Source organism: Oncorhynchus tshawytscha, linkage group LG08 (assembly GCF_018296145.1).
Source record: "Oncorhynchus tshawytscha isolate Ot180627B linkage group LG08, Otsh_v2.0, whole genome shotgun sequence".
Classification (NCBI taxonomy): Eukaryota; Metazoa; Chordata; class Actinopteri; order Salmoniformes; family Salmonidae; genus Oncorhynchus; species Oncorhynchus tshawytscha.
In genome coordinates, this window is record NC_056436.1 from 64,199,508 (window position 1) to 64,227,305 (window position 27,798).

At 43.5% G+C, this 27,798-nt stretch overlaps 1 protein-coding gene across 1 annotated transcript in view; it reads right to left on the reverse strand.

Annotated features, from left to right (window-relative positions):
• The window catches only part of LOC112238187 (dedicator of cytokinesis protein 2), a 167,746-nt gene that overhangs the window by 92,206 nt on the left and 47,742 nt on the right, over nucleotides 1-27,798 (reverse strand). Inside the window, exon 25 of the mRNA XM_042325806.1 lies at nucleotides 18,617-18,759. Within this exon, the coding sequence (XP_042181740.1) occupies nucleotides 18,617-18,759 (143 nt within the window). The remainder of the gene's footprint in view (nucleotides 1-18,616; nucleotides 18,760-27,798) is intronic.

Genomic DNA, 27,798 nt, shown 5'->3' on the forward strand with positions numbered 1-27,798 from the left:
CCTCAGTCTGTCTGTCTCTACCTCTATATGTCTGTCTCCACCTCTATATGTCTGTCTCCACCTCTATATGTCTGTCTCCACCTCTGTATGTCTGTCTCCACCTCTGTCTGTCTGTCTCCACCTCGGTATGTCTGTCTCCACCTCGGTCTGTCTGTCTCCACCTCGGTCTGTCTGTCTCCACCTCTGTCTGTCTGTACCCACCTCTGTATATCTTTCTCTACCTCTGTATGTCTGTCTCCACCTCTGGCTGTCTGTCTCCACCTCTGTATATCTGTCTCTACCTCTGTATGTCTGTCTCTACCTCTGTATGCCTCTACCTCTGTCTGTTTGTCTCCACCTCTGGCTGTCTGTCTCCACCTCTGTATATCTGTCTCTACCTCTGTATGTCTGTCTCTACCTCTGTATGTCTCTACCTCTGTATGTCTGTCTCCACCTCTGGCTGTCTGTCTCCACCTCTGTATATCTGTCTCTACCTCTGTATGTCTGTCTCTACCTCTGTATGCCTCTACCTCTGTCTGTCTGTATCCAAATCTGTCTGTTTGTCTCCACCTCTGTCTGTTTGTCTCCACCTCTGTCTGTCTGTCTCCACCTCTGTCTGACGGTCTCCACCTCTGTCTGACGGTCTCCACCTCTGTCTGATGGTCTCCACCTCTGTCTGACGGTCTCCACCTCTGTCTGTCTCCACCTCTGTATATCTGTCTCCACCTCTGTATGTCTGTCTTCACCTCTGTATGTCTGTCTCTACCTCTGTATGTCTGTCTACACCTCTGTATGTCTGTCTACACCTCTGTATGTCTGTCTACACCTCTGTATGTCTGCCTCCACCTCTGTCTGTTTGTCTCCACCTCTGTATGTCTGTCTCTACCTCTGTATGTCTGTCTCTACCTCTGTCTGTCTGTCTCCACCTCTGTCTGTCTGTCTCCACCTCTGTCTGTCTGTCTCCACCTCTGTATGTCTGCCTCCACCTCTGTCTGTTTGTCTCCACCTCTGTATGTCTGTCTCTACCTCTGTATGTCTGTCTCCACCTCTGGCTGTCTGTCTCCACCTCTGGCTGTCTGTCTCCACCTCTGGCTGTCTGCCTCCACCTCTGTCTGTTTGTCTCCACCTCTGTATGTCTGTCTCTACCTCTGTATGTCTGTCTCCACCTCTGGCTGTCTGTCTCCACCTCTGTATGTCTGTCTCCACCTCTGTCTGTCTGTATCCACCTCTGTATGTCTGTCTCTACCTATGTATGTCTGTCTCCAACTCTGTATGTCTGTCTCCACCTCTGTATGTTTGTCTCTACCTCTGTATGTCTTGTCTCTACCTCTATATGTATGTCTGCACCTCTGTCTGTTTGTCTCTACCTCTGTCTGTTTGTCTCTACCTCTGTATGTCTGTCTCTACCTCTGTATGTCTGTCTCTACCTCTGTATGCAACTGACATGATGACTCCTTGCTGTCCCCAGTCCAACTGACCGTGCTGCTGCTCCAGTTTCAACTGTTCTGCCTTATTATTATACGACCATGCTGGTCATTTATGAACATTTGAACATCTTGGCCATGTTCTGTTATAATCTCCACCCGGCACAGCCAGAAGAGGACTGGCCACCCCACATAGCCTGGTTCCTCTCTAGGTTTCTTCCTAGGTTTTGGCCTTTCTAGGGAGTTTTTCCTAGCCACCGTGCTTCTAGACCTGTATTGCTTGCTGTTTGGGGTTTTAGGCTGGGTTTCTGTACAGCACTTTGAGATATCAGCTGATGTATGAAGGGCTATATAAATAAATTTGATTTGATTTGTATGTCTGTCTCTACCTCTGTATGTCTGTCTCTACCTCTGTATGTCTGTCTCTGTCTCCACCTCTGTCTGTCTCTGTCTCTACCTATGTATGTCTGTCTCCACCTCTGGCTGTCTGTCTCCACCTCTGTATATCTGTCTCTACCTCTGTATGTCTGTCTCTACCTCTGTATGTCTGTCTCTACCTCCATCTGTCTCTACCTCTGTCTGTACCTGTCTCTACCTCAGTCTGTCTGTCTCCACCTCTGTCTGTTTGACTCTACCTCTGTCTGTCTGTCTCCACCTCTCTATGTCTGTCTCCACCTCTGTCTGTCTGTCTCCACCTCTGTCTGTCTGTCTCCACCTCTGTCTGTCTGTCTCCACCTCCATCTGTCTCTGTCTGTACCTGTCTTTCTATCTCGGTCTGTCTGTCTCCACCTCTGTATGTCTGTCTCCATCTCTGTATGTCTGACTCTACCTCTGTATGTCTGTCTCCACCTCTGTATGCCTGTCTCCACCTCTGTATGTCTGCCTCCACCTCTGTCTGTTTGTCTCCACCTCTGTATGTCTGTCTCTACCTCTGTATGTCAGTCTCTACCTCTGTATGTCTGTCTCCACCTCTGTATGTCTGTCTCCACCTCTGTCTGTCTGTCTCCACCTCTGTATGTCTGTATCTACCTCTGTCTGTGTGTCTCCACCTCTGTCTGTCTGTCTCCACCTCTGTCTGTCTGTCTCCACCTCTGTCTGTCTGTCTCCACCTCTGTCTGTTTGTCTCTACCTCTGTCTGTTTGTCTCCACCTCTGTATATCTGTCTCCACCTCTGTATGTCTGTCTTCACCTCTGTATGTCTGTCTCCACCTCTGTCTGTTTGTCTCTACCTCTGTATGTCTGTCTCCACCTCTGTCTGTCTGTCTCCACCACTGTATATCTGTCTCTACCTCTGTATGTCTGTCTCTACTTCTGTATGTCTCTACCTCTGTCTGTCTGTATCCAAATCTGTCTGTTTGTCTCCACCTCTGTCTGTCTGTCTGTCTCCACCTCTGTCTGTCTGTCTGTCTCCACCTCTGTCTGTCTGTCTCCACCTCTGTCTGTCTGTCTCCACCTCTGTCTGACGGTCTCCACCTCTGTCTGTCAGTCTCCACCTCTGTCTGTCTGTCTCCACCTCTGTCTGTCTGTCTCCACCTCTGTCTGTTTGTCTCCACCTCTGTCTGTCTGTCTCTCTCCACCTCTGTCTGTCTCTTTCTCCACCTCTGTCTGTCTCTGTCTCCACCTCTGTCTGTCTCTGTCTCCACCTCTGTCTGTCTCTGTCTCCAACTCTGCATTCCTCTGTCTCCACCTCTGTCTGTCTGTCTCCACCTCTGTATGTCTGTCTCCACCTCTGTATGTCTGTCTCAACCTCTGTCTGTTTGTCTCTACCTCTGTCTGTTTGTCTCCACCTCTGTATGTCTGTCTCCACCTCTGTCTGTTTGTCTCCACCTCTGGATGTCTGTCTCTACCTCTGTATGTCTGTCTCCACCTCTGTATGTCTGTCTCCACCTCTGTCTCTCTGTCTCCACCTCTGTATATCTGTCTCCACCTCTGTATGTCTGTCTCCACCTCTGTATGTTTGTCTCTACCTCTGTATGTCTGTCTCCACCTCTGTATATCTTTCTCTACCTCTGTATGTCTGTCTCCACCTCTGGCCGTCTGTCTCCACCTCTGTATATCTGTCTCTACCTCTGTATGTCTGTCTCTACCTCTGTCAGTCTCCACCTCTGTCTGTCAGTCTCCACCTCTGTCTGTCTGTCTCCACCTCTGTCTGTCTGTCTGTCTCCACCTCTGTCTGTTTGTCTCCACCTCTGTCTGTCTGTCTGTCTGTCTCCACCTCTGTCTCCACCTCTGTCTCCACCTCTGTCTGTCTGTCTGTCTGTCTGTCTGTCTCCACCTCTGTCTGTCTCTGTCTCCACCTCTGTCTGTCTCTGTCTCCACCTCTGTCTGTCTCTGTCTCCACCTCTGTCTGTCTCTGTCTCCACCTCTGTCTGTCTCTGTCTCCACCTCTGTCTGTCTCTGTCTCCACCTCTGTCTGTCTCTGTCTCCAACTCTGCATGTCTCTGTCTCCACCTCTGTCTGTCTGTCTCCACCTCTGTCTGTCTGTATCCACCTCTGTATGTCTTTCTCTACCTATGTATGTCTGTCTCCACCTCTGGCTGTCTGTCTCCACCTCTGTATATCTGTCTCTACCTCTGTATGTCTGTCTCTACCTCCATCTGTCTCTAACTCTGGCTGTTTGTCTCTACCTCTGTATGTCTGTCTCTACCTCTGTCTGTACCTGTCTCTACCTCAGTCTGTCTGTCTCTACCTCTATATGTCTGTCTCCACCTCTATATGTCTGTCTCCACCTCTATATGTCTGTCTCCACCTCTGTATGTCTGTCTCCACCTCTGTCTGTCTGTCTCCACCTCGGTCTGTCTGTCTCCACCTCGGTCTGTCTGTCTCCACCTCGGTCTGTCTGTCTCCACCTCTGTCTGTCTGTATCCACCTCTGTATATCTTTCTCTACCTCTGTATGTCTGTCTCCACCTCTGGCTGTCTGTCTCCACCTCTGTATATCTGTCTCTACCTCTGTATGTCTGTCTCTACCTCTGTATGCCTCTACCTCTGTCTGTCTGTATCCAAATCTGTCTGTTTGTCTCCACCTCTGTCTGTTTGTCTCCACCTCTGTCTGTCTGTCTCCACCTCTGTATATCTGTCTCTACCTCTGTCTGACGGTCTCCACCTCTGTCTGACGGTCTCCACCTCTGTCTGTCTCCACCTCTGTATATCTGTCTCCACCTCTGTATGTCTGTCTCCACCTCTGTCTGTCTCTACCTCTGTATGTCTGTCTACACCTCTGTATGTCTGTCTACACCTCTGTATGTCTGTCTACACCTCTGTATGTCTGCCTCCACCTCTGTCTGTTTGTCTCCACCTCTGTATGTCTGTCTCTACCTCTGTATGTCTGTCTCTACCTCTGTCTGTCTGTCTCCACCTCTGTCTGTCTGTCTCCACCTCTGTCTGTCTGTCTCCACCTCTGTATGTCTGCCTCCACCTCTGTCTGTTTGTCTCCACCTCTGGCTGTCTGTCTCCACCTCTGGCTGTCTGTCTCCACCTCTGTCTGTCTGTATCCACCTCTGTATGTCTTTCTCTACCTCTGTATGTCTGTCTCCACCTCTGGCTGTCTGTCTCCACCTCTGTATGTCTGTCTCCACCTCTGTCTGTCTGTATCCACCTCTGTATGTCTGTCTCTACCTATGTATGTCTGTCTCCAACTCTGTATGTCTGTCTCCACCTCTGTATGTTTGTCTCTACCTCTGTATGTCTTGTCTCTACCTCTATATGTATGTCTGCACCTCTGTCTGTTTGTCTCTACCTCTGTCTGTTTGTCTCTACCTCTGTATGTCTGTCTCTACCTCTGTATGTCTGTCTCTACCTCTGTATGTCTGTCTCTACCTCTGTATGCAACTGACATGATGACTCCTTGCTGTCCCCAGTCCAACTGACCGTGCTGCTGCTCCAGTTTCAACTGTTCTGCCTTATTATTATACGACCATGCTGGTCATTTATGAACATTTGAACATCTTGGCCATGTTCTGTTATAATCTCCACCCGGCACAGCCAGAAGAGGACTGGCCACCCCACATAGCCTGGTTCCTCTCTTGGTTTCTTCCTAGGTTTTGGCCTTTCTAGGGAGTTTTTCCTAGCCACCGTGCTTCTAGACCTGTATTGCTTGCTGTTTGGGGTTTTAGGCTGGGTTTCTGTACAGCACTTTGAGATATCAGCTGATGTATGAAGGGCTATATAAATAAATTTGATTTGATTTGTATGTCTGTCTCTACCTCTGTATGTCTGTCTCTACCTCTGTATGTCTGTCTCTGTCTCCACCTCTGTCTGTCTCTGTCTCTACCTATGTATGTCTGTCTCCACCTCTGGCTGTCTGTCTCCACCTCTGTATATCTGTCTCTACCTATGTATGTCTGTCTCCACCTCTGGCTGTCTGTCTCCACCTCTGTATATCTGTCTCTACCTCTGTATGTCTGTCTCTACCTCCATCTGTCTCTACCTCTGGCTGTCTGTCTCCACCTCTGTCTGTTTATCTCTACCTCTGTATGTCTGTCTCTACCTCTGTCTGTACCTGTCTCTACCTCAGTCTGTCTGTCTCCACCTCAGTCTGTCTGTCTCCACCTCTGTCTGTTTGTCTCTACCTCTGTCTGTCTGTCTCCACCTCTCTATGTCTGTCTCCACCTCTGTCTGTCTGTCTCCACCTCTGTCTGTCTGTCTCCACCTCTGTCTGTCTGTCTCCACCTCCATCTGTCTCTGTCTGTACCTGTCTTTCTATCTCGGTCTGTCTGTCTCCACCTCTGTATGTCTGTCTCCACCTCTGTATGTCTGTCTCCACCTCTGTCTGTCTGTCTCCACCTCTGTATGTCTGTATCTACCTCTGTCTGTGTGTCTCCACCTCTGTCTGTCTGTCTCCACCTCTGTCTGTCTGTCTCCACCTCTGTCTGTCTGTCTCCACCTCTGTCTGTTTGTCTCTACCTCTGTCTGTTTGTCTCCACCTCTGTATATCTGTCTCCACCTCTGTATGTCTGTCTTCACCTCTGTATGTCTGTCTCCACCTCTGTCTGTTTGTCTCTACCTCTGTATGTCTGTCTCCACCTCTGTCTGTCTGTCTCCACCACTGTATATCTGTCTCTACCTCTGTATGTCTGTCTCTACTTCTGTATGTCTCTACCTCTGTCTGTCTGTATCCAAATCTGTCTGTTTGTCTCCACCTCTGTCTGTCTGTCTCCACCTCTGTCTGTCTGTCTCCACCTCTGTCTGTCTGTCTCCACCTCTGTCTGTTTGTCTCTACCTCTGTATATCTGTCTCCACCTCTGTATGTCTGTCTTCACCTCTGTCTGTCTGTCTCCACCACTGTATATCTGTCTCTACCTCTGTATGTCTGTCTCTACTTCTGTATGTCTCTACCTCTGTCTGTCTGTATCCAAATCTGTCTGTTTGTCTCCACCTCTGTCTGTCTGTCTCCACCTCTGTCTGTCTGTCTCCACCTCTGTCTGTCTGTCTCCACCTCTGTCTGTTTGTCTCTACCTCTGTATATCTGTCTCCACCTCTGTATGTCTGTCTTCACCTCTGTATGTCTGTCTCCACCACTGTATATCTGTCTCTACCTCTGTATGTCTGTCTCTACTTCTGTATGTCTGTACCTCTGTCTGTCTGTATCCAAATCTGTCTGTTTGTCTCCACCTCTGTCTGTCTGTCTCCACCTCTGTCTGTCTGTCTCCACCTCTGTCTGACGGTCTCCACCTCTGTCTGTCTGTCTCCACCTCTGTCTGTCTGTCTCCACCTCTGTCTGTCTGTCTCCACCTCTGTATATCTGTCTCCACCTCTGTATGTCTGTCTTCACCTCTGTATGTCTGTCTCCACCTCTGTCTGTTTGTCTCTACCTCTGTATGTCTGTCTACACCTCTGTATGTCTGTCTCCATCTCTGTATGTCTGACTCTACCTCTATATGTCTGTCTCCACCTCTGTCTGTTTGTCTCTACCTCTGTATGTCTGTCTCCACCTCTGTCTGTTTGTCTCCACCTCTGTATATCTGTCTCTACCTCTGTATGTCTGTCTCTACCTCTGTCTGTCTCCACCTCTGTCTGTCTGTATCCACCTCTGTATATCTGTCTCTACCTCTGTATGTCTGACTCTACCTCCATCTGTCTCTACCTCTGTCTGTCTGTATCCAACTCTGTCTGTTTGTCTCCACATCTGTATGTCTGTCTCCAACTCTGTCTGTTTGTCTCTACCTCTGTATGTCTGTCTCCACCTCTGTCTGTCTGTCTCCACCTCTGTATGTCTGTCTCCACCTCTGTATGTCTGTCTCCACCTCTGTATGTCTGTCTCTACCTATGTATGTCTGTCTCCAACTCTGTATGTCTGTCTCCACCTCTGTATGTTTGTCTCTACCTCTGTATGTCTTGTCTCTACCTCTATATGTATGTCTGCACCTCTGTCTGTTTGTCTCTACCTCTGTATGTTTGTCTCTACCTCTGTATGTCTGTCTCTACCTCTGTATGCAACTGACATGATGACTCCTTGCTGTCCCCAGTCCACCTGACCGTGCTGCTGCTCCAGTTTCAACTGTTCTGCCTTATTATTATACGACCATGCTGGTCATTTATGAACATTTGAACATCTTGGCCATGTTCTGTTATAATCTCCACCCGGCAGAGCCAGAAGAGGACTGGCCACCCCACATAGCCTGGTTCCTCTCTAGGTTTCTTCCTAGGTTTTGGCCTTTCTAGGGAGTTTTTCCTAGCCACCGTGCTTCTACACCTGCATTGCTTGCTGTTTGGGGTTTTAGGCTGGGTTTCTGTACAGCACTTTGAGATATCAGCTGATGTATGAAGGGCTATATAAATAAATTTGATTTGATTTGTATGTCTGTCTCTACCTCTGTATGTCTGTCTCTACCTCTGTATGTCTCTGTCTCCATCTTTGTCTCGGACTCCGTCTCTATCTATCTGTCACTGTCTGTTTACCTCTGTCTGTCTGTCTGTCTGTCTGTCTGTCTGTCTGTCTGTCTGTCTGTCTGTCTGTCTGTCTGTCTGTCTGTCTGTCTGTCTGTCTGTCTGTCTGTCTGTCTGTCTGTCTGTCTGTCTGTCTGTCTGTCTGTCTGTCTGTCTGTCTGTCTGTCTGTCTGTGTCTGTCTGTGTCTGTCTGTCTGTCCGTGTCTGTCTGTCTGTCTGTTTCTGTATCTACCTCTGTCTCTATGTCTGTCTGTCTGTCTGTCTGTCTGTCTGTCTGTCTGTCTGTCTGTCTGTCTGTCTGTCTGTCTGTCTGTCTGTCTGTCTGTCTGTCTGTCTGTCTGTCTGTCTGTCTGTCTGTCTGTCTGTCTGTCTGTCTGTCTGTCTGCATGTGTCCCTGTCTGTGTCTCTGTCTGTGTCTGGCTGGCTGTTTTGCCCTGTTATTCAATTTCCATTTTCATGTCAGTCTCCCTCTTTGTTTCTAGCTATGCAACTGAAGTCACTGTTCTTCATCACAACTTATTTGTTCATTCTCTCTCTCTCTCTCTCTCTCTCTCTCTCTCTCTCTCTCTCTGTCTCTCTCTCAATTAAATTTCAATTTAAGGGGCTTTATTGGCATGCGAAACATACGTTTACATTGCCTAAGCAATGAGGGAAATAGAGGCATAACTTCACTTCAAAGGTTCTGTGGTTCTATTCTGTCAGCAAATTGCTTTACCAAGCCTTTGACAAGCCTTTAACAAGCCTTTACCAAGCCTTTACCAAGCCTTTGACAAGCATTTAACAAGCCTTTAACAAGCCTTTAACAAGCCTTTACCAAGCCTTTGACAAGCCTTTAACAAGCCTTACCAAGCCTTTACCAAGCCTTTAACAAGCCTTTACCAAGCATTTGACAAGCCTTTAACAAGCCTTTAACAAGCCTTACCAAGCCTTTGACAAGCCTTTAACAAGCCTTTACCAAGCCTTTGACAAGCATTTAACAAGCCTTTACCAAGCATTTGACAAGCCTTTGACAAGCCTTTAAAACCTCTTGATCCTACTTGAGACGCAGACGTCCCAACTAGAGCTCTGGAAATGCAAATGCGCTACGCTAAACGCTAATAGTATTAGTTAAAACGCAAACGTTCATTAAAATACACATGCTTGGTATTGAAATAAAGCTACACTCGTTGTGAATCTAGCCACCGAGTCAGATTTTTAAAATGCTTTTCGGCGAAAGCATGAGAAGCTATTATCTGATAGCATGCAACACCCCAAAAGACCCGTAGGGGATGTAAACAAAAGAATTAGCATAGTCGGCGCTACACAAACCGCACAATAAAATATAAAACATTCATTACCTTTGACCATCTTCTTTCTTGGCACACCTTGATGTCCCATAATCAATACTGGGTCTTTTTTTGGATTAAATCGGTCCATATATAGCCTAGATATCGATCTATGAAGACTGTGTGATAAACGGAAAAAAATAGCGTTTCATAACGTAACGTCATTTTTTAAAAGTTAAAAAGTCGACGATAAACTTTCACAAAACACTTCGAAATACCTTTCTAATGCAACTTTAGGTATTACTACACGTTAATAAGCTATAAAAATCATCAGGAGGCGATGTAAATTCGATAGCTGGTCGTGTGGAAAAAATGTCCGGAAAAACACAGAGACAATGCATCAAGTTGGTGGTCGGAGGGAATCGGTTCCCTTTGGTCGGATCTACCAAGAATCAAATCAGAATCAAATGAGAAGACTCTATACATCCTGTGGAAGCTGTAGGTACTGCAACCTCGGCCTCATTTAATACGGTTCACCTTTAACAATGGGTTGAAGTGGCGCATGGATATTTTTTTCCATCTCCAGTGATCAGATTTTCCTGCGCTTTTCGATGAAACAGACGTTCTGTTATAGTCACAGCCGTGATTTAAACAGTTTTGGAAACGTCTGAGTGTTTTCTATCCACACATACTAATCATATGCATATACTATATTCCTGGCCTGAGTAGCAGGACGCCAAAATGTTGCGCGATTTTTAACAGAATTTTCGAAAAAGTAGGGGGGAGGCTTAACAGGTTTTAACAAGCCTTCACCAAGCCTTTGACAGGCCTTTGACAAGCTTTTGACAAGCCTTTAACAAGCCTTTGACAGGCCTTTGACAAGCTTTTGACAAGCCTTTAACAAGCCTTTAACAAGCCTTTAACAAGCCTTTACCAAGCCTTTGACAAGACTTTGACAAGCCTTTGACAAGCCTTTGAAAAGCCTTTAACAAGCCTTTGACAAGCCTTTAACAAGCATTTGACAAGCCTTTGACAAGCCTTTGACAAAATGAACATTTATTGTGTAACTGGGAGTCTCGTCAGTACAAACATCCGAAGATCATCAAAGGTAAGCAATTAATTGTATTACTTTTCTGACTTTCGTGACCAATCTACTTGGCTGCTAGCTGTTTGTAATGTTTTGTCTGCTGAGAGAGATGTCCTTACATAAACGCTTGGTATGCTTTCGCCGAAAAAGTTTTTTGAAATCTGACATGGCAGGTGGATTAACAACAAGCTAAGCTATGTTTTGCTACATTGCACTTGTGATTTCATGAAAATTAAATATTTAAAATTTTTTAATTTGCATTTGGCGCTCTGCAATTCAGTGGATGTTGACGAAAATGATAAAGAAATTTTAACAAGCCTTTAACAAGCCTTTATTAACAAGCCTCTGACAAGCCGGTAACAAGCCTTTAACAAGCCTTTGACGAGCCTTTATTACCAAGCCTTTAACAAGCCTTTAACAAGCCTTTATTAACAAGCCTTTAACAATCCTTTATTAACAAGCCTCTAACAAGCCTTTAACAATCCTTTATTAACAAGCCTCTAACAAGCCTTTGACACGGCTTTATTAACAAGCCTTTAACAAGAGTTTATTAACAAGCCTTTAACAAGCCTTTGACAAGCCTTTGACAATCCTTTCTTAACAAACCTTTGAAAAGCCTTTAACAAGCCTTTATTAACAAGCCTTTAACAAGCCTTTATTAACAAGCCTTTATTAACAAGCCTTTAACAAGCCTTTAACAATCCTTTGACAAGCCTTTGACAAGCCTTTTTTAGCAAGCCCTTAACAAGCCTTTATTAACAAGCCCTTGACAAGCCTTTAACAAGCCTTTAACAAGCCTTTGACAAGCCTTTATTAACAAGCCTTTAACAAGCCTTTAACAAGCCTTTATTAACAAGCCTTTGACAAGCCGTTGACAAGCCTTTAACAGGCCTTTGACAAGCCTTTATTAACAAGCCTTTGACAAGCCTTTAACAAGCCTTTGACAAGCCTTTATTAACAAGCCTTTGACAAGCCTTTAACAAGCCTTTATTAACACGCCTTTGACAAGCCTTTATTAACAAGCCTTTAACAAGCCTTTATTAACACGCCTTTGACAAGCCTTTATTAACACGCCTTTGACAAGCCTTTAACAAGCCTTTATTAACAAGCCTTTAACAAGTCTTTAACAATCCTTTAACAAGTCTTTAACAATCCTTTAACAAGCCTTTAACAAGCATTTAACAATCCTTTAAAAAGTCTTTAACAAGCCTTTAACAAGCATTTAACAATCCTTTAAGAAGCCTTTATCAAGCCTTTAACAAGCATTTAACAAGCCTTTAACAAGCCTTTGACAAGCCTTTAATAAGCCTTTGACACTCCTTTAACAAACCTTTGACAAGCCTTTAACAAGCCTTTGACACTCCTTTAACAAGCCTTTGACAATTCTTTAATAAGCCATTGATACTCCTTTAACAAGCCTTTGACAAGCCTTTAACAAGCCTTTGACAATCCTTTAACAAGCCTTTGACAAGCCTTTAACAAGCCTTTGACAATCCTCTAACAAGCCTTTAACAAGCCTTTGACACTCCTTTAACAAGCCTTTGACAATCCTTAACAAGCCTTTGACAATCCTTTAATAAGCCTTTGACACTTCTTTAACAAGCATTTAACAATCCTTTAACAAGCCTTTAACAAGCATTTGACACTCCTTTAACAAGCCTTTGACAATCCTTTAACAAGCCTTTAACAATCCTTTAATAAGCCTTTAACAAGCCTTTAACAATCCTTTGACACTCCTTTAATAAGCCTTTGACACTCCTTTAACACGCCTTTGACAAGCCTTTAACAAGCCTTTATTAACAAGCCTTTAACAAGTCTTTAACAATCCTTTAACAAGTCTTTAACAATCCTTTAACAAGCCTTTAACAAGCATTTAACAATCCTTTAAAAAGTCTTTAACAAGCCTTTAACAAGCATTTAACAATCCTTTAAGAAGCCTTTATCAAGCCTTTAACAAGCATTTAACAATCCTTTAACAAGCCTTTAACAAGCCTTTGACACTCCTTTAACAAGCCTTTGACAATCCTTAACAAGCCTTTGACAATCCTTTAATAAGCCTTTGACACTTCTTTAACAAGCATTTAACAATCCTTTAACAAGCCTTTAACAAGCATTTGACACTCCTTTAACAAGCCTTTGACAATCCTTTAACAATCCTTTAATAAGCCTTTAACAAGCCTTTAACAATCCTTTGACACTCCTTTAATAAGCCTTTGACACTCCTTTAACAAGCCTTTGACAATCCTTTAACAAGCCTTTAACAAGCCTGTGACACTCCTTTAACAAGCCTTTGACAATCCTTTAACAAGCCTTTGACAATCCTTTAACAAGCCTTTAACAATCCTTTAATACGCCTTTAACCCTTTCATGCGTGAGTTCCAAATATCTCTAACGGTCACCCCAGCGTGAGTTTTTTTATGCACGTGATGTTTGAACGTTCTCTCCATTCAGAGTCTTTAACATTGATACGTTAACAAGTCTTTAATCAATGCCTCAAACCAAAGCACGCAGCCTGTTTTTAAGTCAATTTTAAATTATTTTTAAAAAGTTTTTATTTCTAATAACAGTTTGAAATGAGGTGTTTAATTCATTCACATTAAGTAGTCATTTTTAAGCTTTAACGGCATTTAACAATCATTTAACAAGCCTTTAACAAACACTTTGACACAGCCGGACAAAATCCTTTAACAAGCCTTTGACAAGCCTTTGCTAAGCCTTTGACACTCATTTAACAAACCTGGTTTCCACCTTTGCATCGCAATCAAGTTGTTTGACACTCCTTTAATAAGCTTTGAAATGTCTTTTCTATCAAAGTGCCTTGATTACGTTATAATAGTTTTGACAAGCCTTTCTACAAGCATAATTTTTGACATATTCCTTTATAACCGTGGACAAGCCTTTAACAAGCCTTTGACTCATTTCATAACATTTATGGTGTTATACTCAATGATTTGAGCTACTACATTAACTATTAGCTTTGAAAACAATGCTAATTAACAAAGTATTGACAATGTGTTGTATTTTGACACCCTGGCTTTATGACTCCCAAGTGGCACAGCGTCTTAACAATCCTTTAGACACCCATCTTCAAATCCCGAGCATTTGATCAAAGTAAGTGCCTTTTAATAAAGTTTCTTTGACAATACTTGTAACAATCCTTTAATAAGCCTTTAACAAGCCTTTAACAATCGCTTTGTACACGTTTAATAAGCCTTTTATACTCCTTTAACAAGCCTTTGACAATTACATTCTTCTATTAGCTAAAACAATCTTTAACAAGCCTTTAACAAGCTGTGACACTCTATTAGCTTTAAAACAAGATGTTGAAGAATCCTTTAACAACCCTGGAAAAATTTAAAATATCTTATTAACAATGGTCCTTTCTGAGTGCATTCCCCAAAGCTGTTTATCAAGCCTTTAACAATCCACTTGACCCCCATTTAATAGTCAACGCAGTCTGGTTTGATGTTTCACTGTCTGGTTTGTTTCTAAGCCTTTGACAACTTCCTTTGACATGGTTGCTTTGACAAGGAGAACAAGCCTCGTTTGTCATGGAACACTGCCAGCTTTAACAAGCCTTTGATTTTTAACAAGTCATTTGACAATAGCTTTATGAAATGCAGTCTTTAACAGAACTAAGCAGTTAACAAGCCTTTAACAAAGACAGTTTAAACAAGGATTTGACCCCAATAAGTTCTCTTTAACAAGTTCCTTTAACAAGCCTTTGACACTTTTAACAAGCCTTTGACACTCCTTTAACAAGCCTTTGACAATCCTTTAACAAGCCTTTAACAATCCTTTAATAAGCCTTTACAAACATAGGATCTCTGCCCCAGTGTTCTCTTATGGAGTTCCTCTTTATGGTCACCAGAAATGTATACATTTCACTAATTGTGGCTGCCCCCCCACCCCCCACTCCAGGCTGGGACTCATCAACACAAACAGCAGGGCCAGGAGGGGTGCCTTTAACAATCTTCTTTGACACTCCTTTAACCTGATTCCTTTGACACTCATTTCATAAGCCTTTAAAAAATCTCCATTTCTGCCTTTCTGACACTCCTTTTGAAAACATTGACAATCCTTTAACTCAAGCTACGTTAACAAATGGCTTTGACAATTACTTTGACTGCCTTTGACACTCCATTTGTAAATAAATCACTAACAGAAAATGTTTTAATAAGTTCCTTTGACATTTTATTCACAAGCCTTTGACAATTACCCTTTAAAAAGCCTTTAACAAGCCTTTTGACAATTTAATATGCCTTTGACATAGTATTTTGTAAAATAGTTTTTAAGGTCCTTTATGAAGCCTTTAATTCAAGCTATTTGACACTGTTTTAACAAGCCTTTGACACTCCTTTAATAAGCTTTGACAATCCTTTAACAAGCCTTTGACAATCCTTTAACAAGCCTTTAACAAGCCTGTGACACTCCTTTAACAAGCCTTTGACAATCCTTTAACAAGCCTTTAACAAGCCTTTGACAATCCTTTAATAAGCCTTTGACACAAATTTTTTGAGGACTTTAACAAGCCTTTGACAATCCTTTAAAAGCCTTTGACACTCCTTTAACTTAATCTTCTTTGACAATCCTTTAACAAGCCTTTAACAAGCTTCTGACAATCCTTTTCTATAAAGCCTTTGACACTCAATTAACAACCCTTTGATTAATTTTAACAAGCCTTTAAGCAAATTCATAATAAGTTTATGTAACCTAAGCCTTTAAAAATCTTTGACAATCTTTGCTCAGTTTAAACAAGCCTTTGACATTTTTCTCCTTTAATGATTTGACATGCTTTAATAAGCCTTTGACAAGCCTTTGACAATCCTTTAATAAGCCTTTGACACTCCTTTAACAATCCTTTGACAAGCCTTTAACAAGCCTTTGACACTCCTTTAACAAGCCTTTGACAATCCTTTAATAAGCCTTTGACACTCCTTTAACAAGCCTTTGACAATCCTTTAATAAGCCTTTGACACTCCTTTAATAAGCCTTTGACAAGCCTTTGACAATCCTTTAATAAGCCTTTGACACTCCTTTAATAAGCCTTTGACAAGCCTTTAACAAGCCTTTAACAGGCCTTTGACACTCCTTTAACAAGCCTTTGACACTCCTTTAACAAGCCTTTGACAATCTTTTAACAAGCCTTTAACAAGCCTTTGACAATCCTTTAATAAGCCTTTGACACTCCTTTAATAAGCCTTTAAAAAGCCTTTGACACTCATTTAACAAGCCTTTGACAATCCTTTAACAAGCCTTTAACAAGCCTTTGACAATCCTTTAATAAGCCTTTGACAATCCTTTAATAAGCCTTTGACACTCCTTTAACAAGCCTTTAACAAGCCTTTAACAAGCCTTTGACAAGCCTTTAACAAGCCTTTGTAGAATATTGATGAGAGTTTGTTATTCACTTTGTGTTAAATAAGCCGTTGGCAGGCATTTAATAACCTTTGCCTATTTCTATGTGTGAGTCAATGAATGTTAACAAAAGGGGATAGATGTGAAATAAGTAGTATGTGATTAATCTGCTGTTCACTACGGTCCCCTGTTGGGATTGGTAAGCGCTGAAGCCTTTAAGTGGTCAGTTTGAATCAATCACATTTATGTTTAAAGGCCCTTTTAACATCAGCAGTCACAAAGTGCTTTACAGTAACACAACCTAGACCCTAAAGTGCAAGCAATGCAAGAGAAAGCACAGTGGTCAGAAACTCCCTTGAAGAAGTGGTGGAAAATGTACCCAACTGTCATACATGTGTAAAAATAAAAATACATTAATAGAAAATTACTTTAAAAGTTTAAAAGTCAACAAGTAAAATATTACTGGACTAAAAGTATCTGGTTTTAAATATATTTCAATCAAAAGTCAATGCAATTGCTAAAAATGCACTTTATCAGAAGTAAAAGTATAAATCCTTTTAAATTCCTTATACTAAGCAAACAAGATGGCACCATTCGTTGTATTTTTTTTTCCAGACAGCCAGGGACACACTCCAACACTAAGGCATCTTTTTTAAATGAAGCATGTTGTTTTAGTGAGTCTGCCAGATCAGAGGCAGTAGGGATGACAAGGGACCATTTTCCTGTCCTGCTTGACATTCAACATGTGTCAGGGAAAATGTCTGGAGTAAAAAGTACATCATTTTCTTTAGGAATGTAGTGAAATAAAAGTGAAAAGTAAGTAGTATTTTAAAGTATCTTTACTGAAGTACTTTACACCATTGCCTAGAAGGAAGGGACCTAGGAAGAAACCTAGGCTCAAATGGGTAAGCAGTAAGCTCTGCCCTGATAGGCTGTGTCCTGAATAAGCCTTTGACACTCCTTTAACAAGCCTTTGACAATCCTTTAATAAGCCTTTGACACTCCTTTAACAAGCCTTTGACAATCCTTTAACAAGCCTTTAACAAGCCTTTGACAATCCTTTAATAAGCCTTTGACACTTCTTTAACAAGCATTTAACAATCCTTTAACAAGCCTTTAACAAGCCTTTGACACTCCTTTAACAAGCCTTTGACAATCCTTTAACAAGCCTTTAACAAGCCTTTAACAAGCCTTTGACAATCCTTTAATAAGCCTTTGACACTCCTTTAATAAGCCTTTAAAAAGCCTTTGACACTCATTTAACAAGCCTTTGACAATCCTTTAACAAGCCTTTAACAAGCCTTTGACAATCCTTTAATAAGCCTTTGACACTCCTTTAACAAGCCTTTGACAAGCCTTTAACAAGCCTTTGACACTCCTTTAACAAGCCTTTAACACGCCTTTGACAATCCTTTAATAAGCCTTTGACACTCCTTTAACAAGCCTTTAACAAGCCTTTAACAAGCCTTTGACAATCCTTTAATAAGCCTTTGACAATCCTTTAACAAGCCTTTGACAAGCCTTTAACAAGCCTTTGACAATCCTTTAATAAGCCTTTGACAAGCCTTTGACAATCCTTTAATAAGCCTTTGACACTCCTTTAACAAGCCTTTAACAAGCCTTTAACAAGCCTTTGACAAGCCTTTAACAAGCCTTTGTAGAATATTGATGAGAGTTTGTTATTCACTTTGTGTGTAGGAATACGTGCGTACAGGCAGGCATGGTAATATACCTAGGTGCCTATTTCTATGTGTGTGTCAATGAATGTGTGAAGCCAAAAGGGGATAGATGTGAGGTAGTATGTGATTAATCTGCTGTTCACTACGGTCCCCTTGTGTGGGATTGGTAAGCGCTGAAGCCTTCTGAGTGGTCAGTTTCAATCAATCACATTTATGTTTAAAGGCCCTTTTAACATCAGCAGTCACAAAGTGCTTTACAGTAACACAACCTAGACCCTAAAGTGCAAGCAATGCAAGAGAAAGCACAGTGGTCAGGAAACTCCCTTGAAGAAGTGGTGGAAAATGTACCCAACTGTCATACATGTGTAAAAATAAAAATACATTAATAGAAAATTACTCAAGTAAAAGTGAAAGTCACCAAGTAAAATATTACTGGACTAAAAGTATCTGGTTTTAAATATATTTCAGTATCAAAAGTCAATGCAATTGCTAAAAATGCACTTAAGTATCAGAAGTAAAAGTATAAATCCTTTTAAATTCCTTATACTAAGCAAACAAGATGGCACCATTCGTTGTATTTTTTTCCAGACAGCCAGGGACACACTCCAACACTAAGGCATCTTTTACAAATGAAGCATGTGTGTTTAGTGAGTCTGCCAGATCAGAGGCAGTAGGGATGACAAGGGACCATTTTCCTGTCCTGCTAAGCATTCAACATGTGTCAGGGAAAATGTCTGGAGTAAAAAGTACATCATTTTCTTTAGGAATGTAGTGAAATAAAAGTGAAAGGTAAGTAGTATTTTAAAGTATCTTTACTGAAGTACTTTACACCATTGCCTAGAAGGAAGGGACCTAGGAAGAAACCTAGGCTCAAATGGGTAAGCAGTAAGCTCTGCCCTGATAGGCTGTGTCCTGATAGGCTGTGTGTGTGTCTCACCACATTGTCTCTGCTCAGGACCTCCAGGATGTTGTTGAGCAGCTCCACGCTGTTCCTCCGCTCGTCATGAGGCCCCTCCCCCATGTCCTTCAGCGCTCCGCTCAGCTCCCGAAGCATCATGGGTAGCAGAATGTCACGGCACTCTGAGGGACACAACACATATTCAGGATGGTCAGGTTCCAGACACACGCACACACACACACACACACACACACACACACACACACACACACACACACACACACACACACACACACACACACACACACACACACACACACACACACACACACACACACACACACACACACACACACACACACACAGATCAAACAACCATACATATACAACAGGGTCTCTCAAACTGCACAACCACACACTGACCATTTAAACTGTAGTTCTGTCCTTGAGCTGTTCTTGTCTATTGATGTTCTGTATTATGTCATGGTTCATGTTCTGTGTGGACCCCTGGAAGAGTAGCTGCTGCTTTTACAACAGCTAATGGGGCTCCTAATAAAATACCAAATACCAAACTCAATGCTCTCCATTCTTTAATATTTCTTTCTTTCCCTCCCTCTCTCTAGCCGCAGGTAGACTAAGCACATTAAAAGCTCATTTAGGCAGAGGAGAGTCATTATTAACAGAGAGCAAGCAGGCAAGTCGTGCTGAGATAGCCTGGGTCTAACCTAGCACTCAATCACTGCACTGAGAGAGACAGGAAACGTACCACTCAATCACTGCACTGAGAGAGACAGGAAAGGTGGGAGGAAAGGGGGGGGACAGGGAAGAGGAGAGGGGGATGGGGAGGAGGGGAGAAGTGGGAGGAAATGGGGAGGAGAGGAGACTTGGCAGTTAGGGGAGGGGAGGGGACGGAAGAGGGAGAAGAAGAGGAGTTAGAGGAGGGGGAAAGTAAAGAGAGAGTAGTACACTGCCAAGAGATGTACACAGATCAGTGATCCAGAGAAGGAGATGTACACATCTCAGTGATCCAGATGAGTTGTACACAGCTCAGTGATCCAGACAAAGAGATGCACACAGCTCAGTGATCCAGAGAAAGAGAGAATAAACAAGGATAAAGTGAGAAAGTTGATCTTCCTCCTTGCTACTGTTTATGTGAACAGTGAGAGATAAGAGACAAGACATTGTGTTGACTCTCCTCTAATGTAAATATGTCCAAACCCAACCAACCACTCCTCCCCTACACAAGTTCTACTCAAACATATTGTGGTTACAATACAACACACCTGTCTGGTGATATATGAAATAGTAAGTTAGCCAGGACGGCCCATAGGGCAGGAGGTTATCTCCTGTTTCTGCAGTGTGAGGTAGCTTGATGTACACCGCCTGGACAGGACGCTAGTCTATCACTGGGCCATGAAATAGACTGGGCCAATATTTCTTCAAATGAGGTGAGAGGGAGAAAAGCTGAGAGGGTGAGGAGGTGAGAGAGGGTGAGGAGTTGAGAGAGGGTGAGAAGGTGAAAGGGTGAGAAGGTGAGAGTGGCTGAGAAGGTGTGAGAGGCTGAGAAGGTGAGGAGGTGACAGAGGGTGAGGAGGTGAGAGAGGATGAGGAGGTGAGAAGGAAACGAGGTGAGAGAGGGTGAGGAGGTGAGAGAGAGAGAGGGTGATAATGTGAGAGGGTGAGGAGGTGAAAGAGAGAGGGGGTGATACGTTGAGAGGGTGAGGAAGTGAGAGAGAGAGGGGGTGATAAGGTGAGAGGGTGCGGAAGTGAGAAAGGGTGATAAGGTGAGAGGGTGATAAGGTGAGAGGGTGAGGAAGTGAGAAAGGGTGATAAGGTGAGAGGGTGATAAGGTGAGAGGGTGATAAGGTGAGAGGGTGAGGAAGTGAGAGAGGGGGATAAGGTGAGAGGGTGAGGAAGTGAGAGGATGTGATAAGGTGAGAGGGTCAGGAAGTGAGAGAGGGTATTACTGTACCAGCCAAGAACAAAATAACTAAATTACCCAGCAAGCAATTTTCGAGGCCAGACCACTTCAACCCTGTTTGTGCGTACGCACGTGCGTGTGCTCTGCAGGATGTATTTTGCCTATGAAAAGCGGGCCTCAGAGTGAGTGAAAGTTAAATGCTAAACTCTGGCTAGAGGAGACAATGGTGTTTAACATGTTCTCACCCACCAAGTCCCCCCCCCACACACACAGCCTGAAGTACTAATCTTTATTCCATTCTAAAAACTGTTTACTCTCTATAATCTCAGCTTTTGTTTATCTTTGTGTGTGTGTGTGTGTGTGTGTGTGTGTGTGTGTGTGTGTGTGTGTGTGTGTGTGTGTGTGTGTGTGTGTGTGTGTGTGTGTGTGTGTGTGTGTGTGTGTGTGTGTGTGTGTGTGTATGTCTATGTCTGTATGTGTGTGTGTCTAATTGAATAGAAATGGACAGCCATCCCTGGCTGGAAGGCAGTGGAAACAGCCATGATAAATCAGCAGCCAGCTGAAAAGCTACTTTCCATTTTTCATTTCATGCCACCGAGTCCCAGCCAACACAATAAACTATCTAGCATGGTAATAAGGTGACATTCCAATTACTGGCGGGCATCTAAATCAGAGCCCTCTTCCTCCTCCTCTTCTTTCTCTCTTTCACTGGTTGGTTAGGATCCCTGTCTCAGAGTTAGATTAGGAAGGTAATAGAGGAGGCCAGTCCTGAAACAAGCAGCTACATCTAGGGGGTGGAAAGGACTGGTGGTAGTCCAAATCACTATTACTATCTCTCTGTGTCATCTCTGTCTGTCTGTCTGTCTGTCTGTCTGTCTGTCTGTCTGTCTGTCTGTCTGTCTGTCTGTCTGTCTGTCTCTCTGTCTCTCTGTCTCTCTGTCTGTCTCTTTCTCTGTCTGTCTGTTTCAGTCTGTCTGTCTGTCTGTCTGTCTGTCTGTCTGTCTGTCTGTCTGTCTGTCTGTCTGTCTGTCTGTCTGTCTGTCTGTCTGTCTGTCTCTGTCTGTCTGTCTCTTTCTCTGTCTGTCTGTTTCAGTCTGTCTGGCCGTCTCTCTCTGCCTGTCTCTCTTTCAACAGCATACCAAGCGTATTGATCCATTAATTGTCTGTTTATTTGATTATGTCTACTGATGTGTTTAATTGACAAGTTAAGAGAGGAATAGATGAAGAAATTGATTTATTTGTCCCTGTCCTCTCCTTGGCTCGTCAGTACGCAGTATCTGTCCTCTTCCTCTCAGATCCTTAGACATAGCCTTGTCCAAAATAACAAACAACGGACAGACAGACAGACAGACAGACAGACAGACAGTCAGACAGACAGACAGACAGAATGAGAAACAGACAGACAGACAGACAGACAGAATGAGAAACAGACAGACAGACAGACAGACATTTCCCAAAATGACAAAACTCCATCTACTCTTCTCCATTACTCCCCCTCACTCATCTCTCCCACCTCTCTCTCTTCCTCCACCCCTCTCCCCCTCCCCCTCTCCCACTTCCCTCCCCCCACCTCTCTCACCACCCAACCCAACAGTTTCCATAGTAACTCAGCGTTGCTTTCGGGATGGGTGTAGAGTAGTAATCAAAGATGGGTATGGACAGATCAGACAGTATGTGCTTCTAGTTTCAGCTGTGTGTGTTTGGGGTGTAAATGACTCATGTATAGAATGAAATACACAGTCTCATACAGACATAGACATACAAGTTTATACACATACTGTACACCTGCACAAATATGTAGAAACAATATGAAAAAGTGTGAAAATGTATCAAGTCACTCCTGTAAGTCCCTCTGGACAAGAGAGTAAATGTAAATGTCCTTTGCCTCTCTCTAAGTAGAATAACTGTCTGTTCTCTAGCTCAGTTAATACTGTCTATCTTCAGAAATCATATTGGGTTATCAGAAAGACCCACGTGATCATTTACTCAAAACTAAAAAGCATTACAAATGTATGGTCTCACCCCGCCTTAATATATTGGATCAATTCTCTCTCATTCATTTTGATGTCTAAAACTAGGATGCGATGTTGATTGTTGGTCTGGGTAGCAACCGTATGGTCAGAGGGCTGGCGATGGAAGGAGAGAGAGATGGATGGTCGAACGATTGTCATAATGTCCTCCGTCACTTCATCTGAAGACATTTAAAGACATCTATTTGATTTAGTTAGACTTTTCAATTACCAGTTTTGTTATATTCCTTTTGTGCATATTATATGTTTCGCTGGCATTATTCCTCACTTTCAAATAAAAGCCTCGCTCTGGGCAAGACAAGATCTGCTGCTGCTGCCTCCTCACTGGTACAGTCCTACTGCAGGGCCTCCCCTCACAGACTGATAGACAGAGAGAAGGGTTAGCACACAGATTAGATTGAACCCTCTGGCCTGCTTTAGAGAATGAGCAAGAAAACAAATAAACAACGGACTCGTTCTTTTATTGTCTCTGCTTGTCTTGATCTGTCGTTCCGTTCTTCTACCATCCCATCCAGTATGGTTCCTTTCTTCTACCATCACATCCGGTATGGTTCCTTTCTTCTACCATCCCATCCAGTATGGTTCCTTTCTTCTACCTAACCATCCAGTATGGTGTCTTTCTTCTACCATCCCATCCAGTATGGTTCCTTTCTTCTACCATCCCATCCGGTATGGTTCCTTTCTTCTACCATCCCATCCGGTATGGTTCCTTTCTTCTACCATCCCATCCAGTATGGTTCCTTTCTTCTACCATCCCATCTGGTATGGTTCCTCTCTTCTACCATACCATCCAGTATGGTGTCTTTCTTCTACCATCCCATCCAGTATGGTTCTGTTCTTCTACCATCCCATCCAGTATGTTTCTGTTCTTCTACCATCCCATCCAGTATGGTTCTGTTCTTCTACCATCCCATCCAGTATGGTTCCTTTCTTCTACCATCCCATCCAGTATGGTTCCTTTCTTCTACCATCCCATCCAGTATGGTTCCTTTCTTCTACCATCCCATCCCGTATGGTTCCTTTCTTCTACCATCCCATCCCGTATGGTTCCTTTCTTCTACCATCCCATCCAGTATGGTTCCTTTCTTCTACCATCCCATCTGGTATGGTTCCCCATACCATCCAGTATGGTGTCTTTCTTCTACCATCCCATCCAGTATGGTTCTGTTCTTCTACCATCCCATCCAGTATGGTTCCTTTCTTCTACCATCCCATCGAGTATGGTTCTGTTCTTCTACCATCCCATCCAGTATGGTTCCTTCTTCTACCATCCCATCTGGTATGGTTCCTCTCTTCTACCATACCATCCAGTATGGTGTCTTTCTTCTACCATCCCATCCAGTATGGTTTCTTTCTTCTACCATCCCATCCAGTATGGTTCCTTTCTTCTACCATCCCATCCGGTATGGTTCCTTTCTTCTACCATCCCATCCGGTATGGTTCCTTTCTTCTACCATCCCATCCGGTATGGTTCCTTTCTTCTACCATCCCATCTTGTATGGTTCCTCTCTTCTACCATACCATCCAGTATGGTGTCTTTCTTCTACCATCCCATCCGGAATGGTTCCTTTCTTCTACCATCCCATCCGGTATGGTTCCTTTCTTCTACCATCCCATCCGGTATGGTTTCTTTCTTCTACCATCCCATCTGGTATGGTTCCTCTCTTCTACCATCCCATCCAGTATGGTTCCTTTCTTCTACCATCCCATCCAGTATGGTGTCTTTCTTCTACCATCCCATCCAGTATGGTTCCTTTCTTCTACCATCCCATCCGGTATGGTTCCTTTCTTCTACCATCCCATCTTGTATGGTTCCTCTCTTCTACCATACCATCCAGTATGGTGTCTTTCTTCTACCATCCCATCCAGTATGGTTCTGTTCTTCTACCATCCCATCCAGTATGGTTCCTTTCTTCTACCATCCCATCCAGTATGGTTCCTTTCTTCTACCATCCCATCCAGTATGGTTCTGTTCTTCTACAATCCAATCCAGTATGGTTCCTTTCTTCTACCATCCCATCCAGTATGGTTCCTTTCTTCTACCATCCCATCCAGTATGGTGTCTTTCTTCTACCATCCCATCCAGTATGGTTCCTTTCTTCTACCATCCCATCCAGTATGGTTCCTTTCTTCTACCATCCCATCCGGTATGGTTCCTTTCTTCTACCATCCCATCTGGTATGGTTCCTCTCTTCTACCATACCATCCAGTATGGTGTCTTTCTTCTACCATCCCATCCAGTATGGTTCCTTTCTTCTACCATCTCATCCAGTATGGTTCCTTTCTTCTACCATCCCATCCAGTATGGTTCCTTTCTTCTACCATCTCATCCAGTATGGTGTATTTCTTCTACCATCCCATCCAGTATGGTTCCTTTCTTCTACCATCCCATCCAGTATGGTGTCTTTCTTCTACCATCCCATCCGGTATGGTTCCTTTCTTCTACCATCCCCTCCGGTATGGTTCCTTTCTTCTACCATCCCATCCGGTATGGTTCCTTTCTTCTACCATCCCATCCGGTATGGTTCCTTCCTTCTACCATACCATCCAGTATGGTGTCTTTCTTCTACCATCCCATCCGGAATGGTTCCTTTCTTCTAACATTCCAACCGGTATGGTTCCTTTCTTCTACCATCCCATCCAGTATGGTTCCTTTCTTCTACCTAACCATCCAGTATGGTGTCTTTCTTCTACCATCCCATCCAGTATGGTTCCTTTCTTCTACCATCCCATCCGGTATGGTTCCTTTCTTCTACCATCCCATCCGGTATGGTTCCTTTCTTCTACCATCCCATCTGGTATGGTTCCTCTCTTCTACCATACCATCCAGTATGGTGTCTTTCTTCTACCATCCCATCCAGTATGGTTCTGTTCTTCTACCATCCCATCCAGTATGTTTCTGTTCTTCTACCATCCCATCCAGTATGGTTCTGTTCTTCTACCATCCCATCCAGTATGGTTCCTTTCTTCTACCATCCCATCCAGTATGTTTCCTTTCTTCTACCATCCCATCCAGTATGGTGTCTTTCTTCTACCATCCCATCCAGTATGGTTTCTTTCTTCTACCATCCCATCCAGTATGGTTCCTTTCTTCTACCATCCCATCCGGTATGGTTCCTTTCTTCTACCATCCCATCCGGTATGGTTCCTTTCTTCTACCATCCCATCCGGTATGGTTCCTTTCTTCTACCATCCCATCTTGTATGGTTCCTCTCTTCTACCATACCATCCAGTATGGTGTCTTTCTTCTACCATCCCATCCAGTATGGTTCTGTTCTTCTACCATCCCATCCAGTATGGTTCCTTTCTTCTACCATCCCATCCAGTATGGTTCCTTTCTTCTACCATCCCATCCAGTATGGTTCCTTTCTTCTACCATCCCATCCGGTATGGTTCCTTTCTTCTACCATCCCATCCGGTATGGTTCCTTTCTTCTACCATCCCATCTGGTATGGTTCCTCTCTTCTACCATCCCATCCGGTATGGTTCCGTTCTTCTACCATCCCATCCGGTATGGTTCCTTTCTTCTACCATCCCATCCGGTATGGTTCCTTTCTTCTACCATCCCATCCGGTATGGTTCCTTTCTTCTACCATCCCATCCAGTATGGTGTCTTTCTTCTACCATCCCATCCAGTATGGTTCCTTTCTTCTACCATCCCATCCAGTATGGTTCCTTTCTTCTACCATCCCATCCGGTATGGTTCCTTTCTTCTACCATCCCATCCGGTATGGTTCCTTTCTTCTACCATCCCATCCGGTATGGTTCCTTTCTTCTACCATCCCATCTGGTATGGTTCCTCTCTTCTACCATACCATCTAGTATGGTGTCTTTCTTCTACCATCCCATCCAGTATGGTCCCTTCTTCTACCATCCCATCCAGTATGGTGTCCTTCTTCTACCATCCCATCCAGTATGGTTCCTTTCTTCTACCATCCCATCCGGTATGGTTCCTTTCTTCTACCATCCCATCCGGTATGGTTCCTTTCTTCTACCATCCCATCTGGTATGGTTCCTCTCTTCTACCATCCCATCCGGTATGGTTCCGTTCTTCTACCATCCCATCCGGTATGGTTCCTTTCTTCTACCATCCCATCCGGTATGGTTCCTTTCTTCTACCATCCCATCCAGTATGGTGTCTTTCTTCTACCATCCCATCCAGTATGGTTCCTTTCTTCTACCATCCCATCCAGTATGGTTCCTTTCTTCTACCATCCCATCCGGTATGGTTCCTTTCTTCTACTATCCCATCCGGTATGGTTCCTTTCTTCTACCATCCCATCCGGTATGGTTCCTTTCTTCTACCATCCCATCTGGTATGGTTCCTCTCTTCTACCATACCATCTAGTATGGTGTCTTTCTTCTACCATCCCATCCAGTATGGTTCCTTTCTTCTACCATCCCATCCAGTATGGTGTCCTTCTTCTACCATCCCATCCAGTATGGTTCCTTTCTTCTACCATCCCATCCAGTATGGTTCCTTTCTTCTACCATCCCATCCGGTTTGGTTCCTTTCTTCTACCATCCCATCTGGTATGGTTCCTCTCTTCTACCATCCCATCTGGTTTTGATGTGTTCAACCTGTCACACTGATTGACTGACGGAATAATAGTTTGTGTAAATTGAGCCATTATTGCTTCTCATAAATGTTTCTGGGCAACCAGAAACAGATTAGCCATTGTGACAGACACGTGCGTGTATGTGTGTGTGCGCATGTGTTTGAACAGTATGTGCCTGCCAGGCTCCTTAAGCCATGGAGCGTATGTCAAATTCATCTAGAGGGAAGAAATCCAATCCGTTGAAACGTTACACATGGTCCATGGATGCAACCCTGTGTCATAAACCCTAGGACAGAGGCAACCAGTCCAAGAAACACACACACACACACACACACACACAAACACACACACACATACACACACAAATATCAAGAGCACACACATAGAACCCCCCTGGCACACAAACACACACAAACATTCACTATGTATTGGGAGGTAGACAGGTAGATTCAACATGTATTGGGAGGCAGACAGGTAGATTCAACATGTATTGGGAGGCAGGCATGTAGATTCACTGTGTATTGGGAGGTAGACAGGTAGCTTCACTATGTATTGGGAGGTAGACAGGCAGATTCAACATGTATTGGGACTCAGACAGGTAGATTCACTATGTTTTGGGAGGCAGACAGGTAGATTCACTATGGATTAGGAGGTAGACAGGTAGATTCACTACGTATTAGGAGGCAGACAGGTAGATTCACTACATTTTGG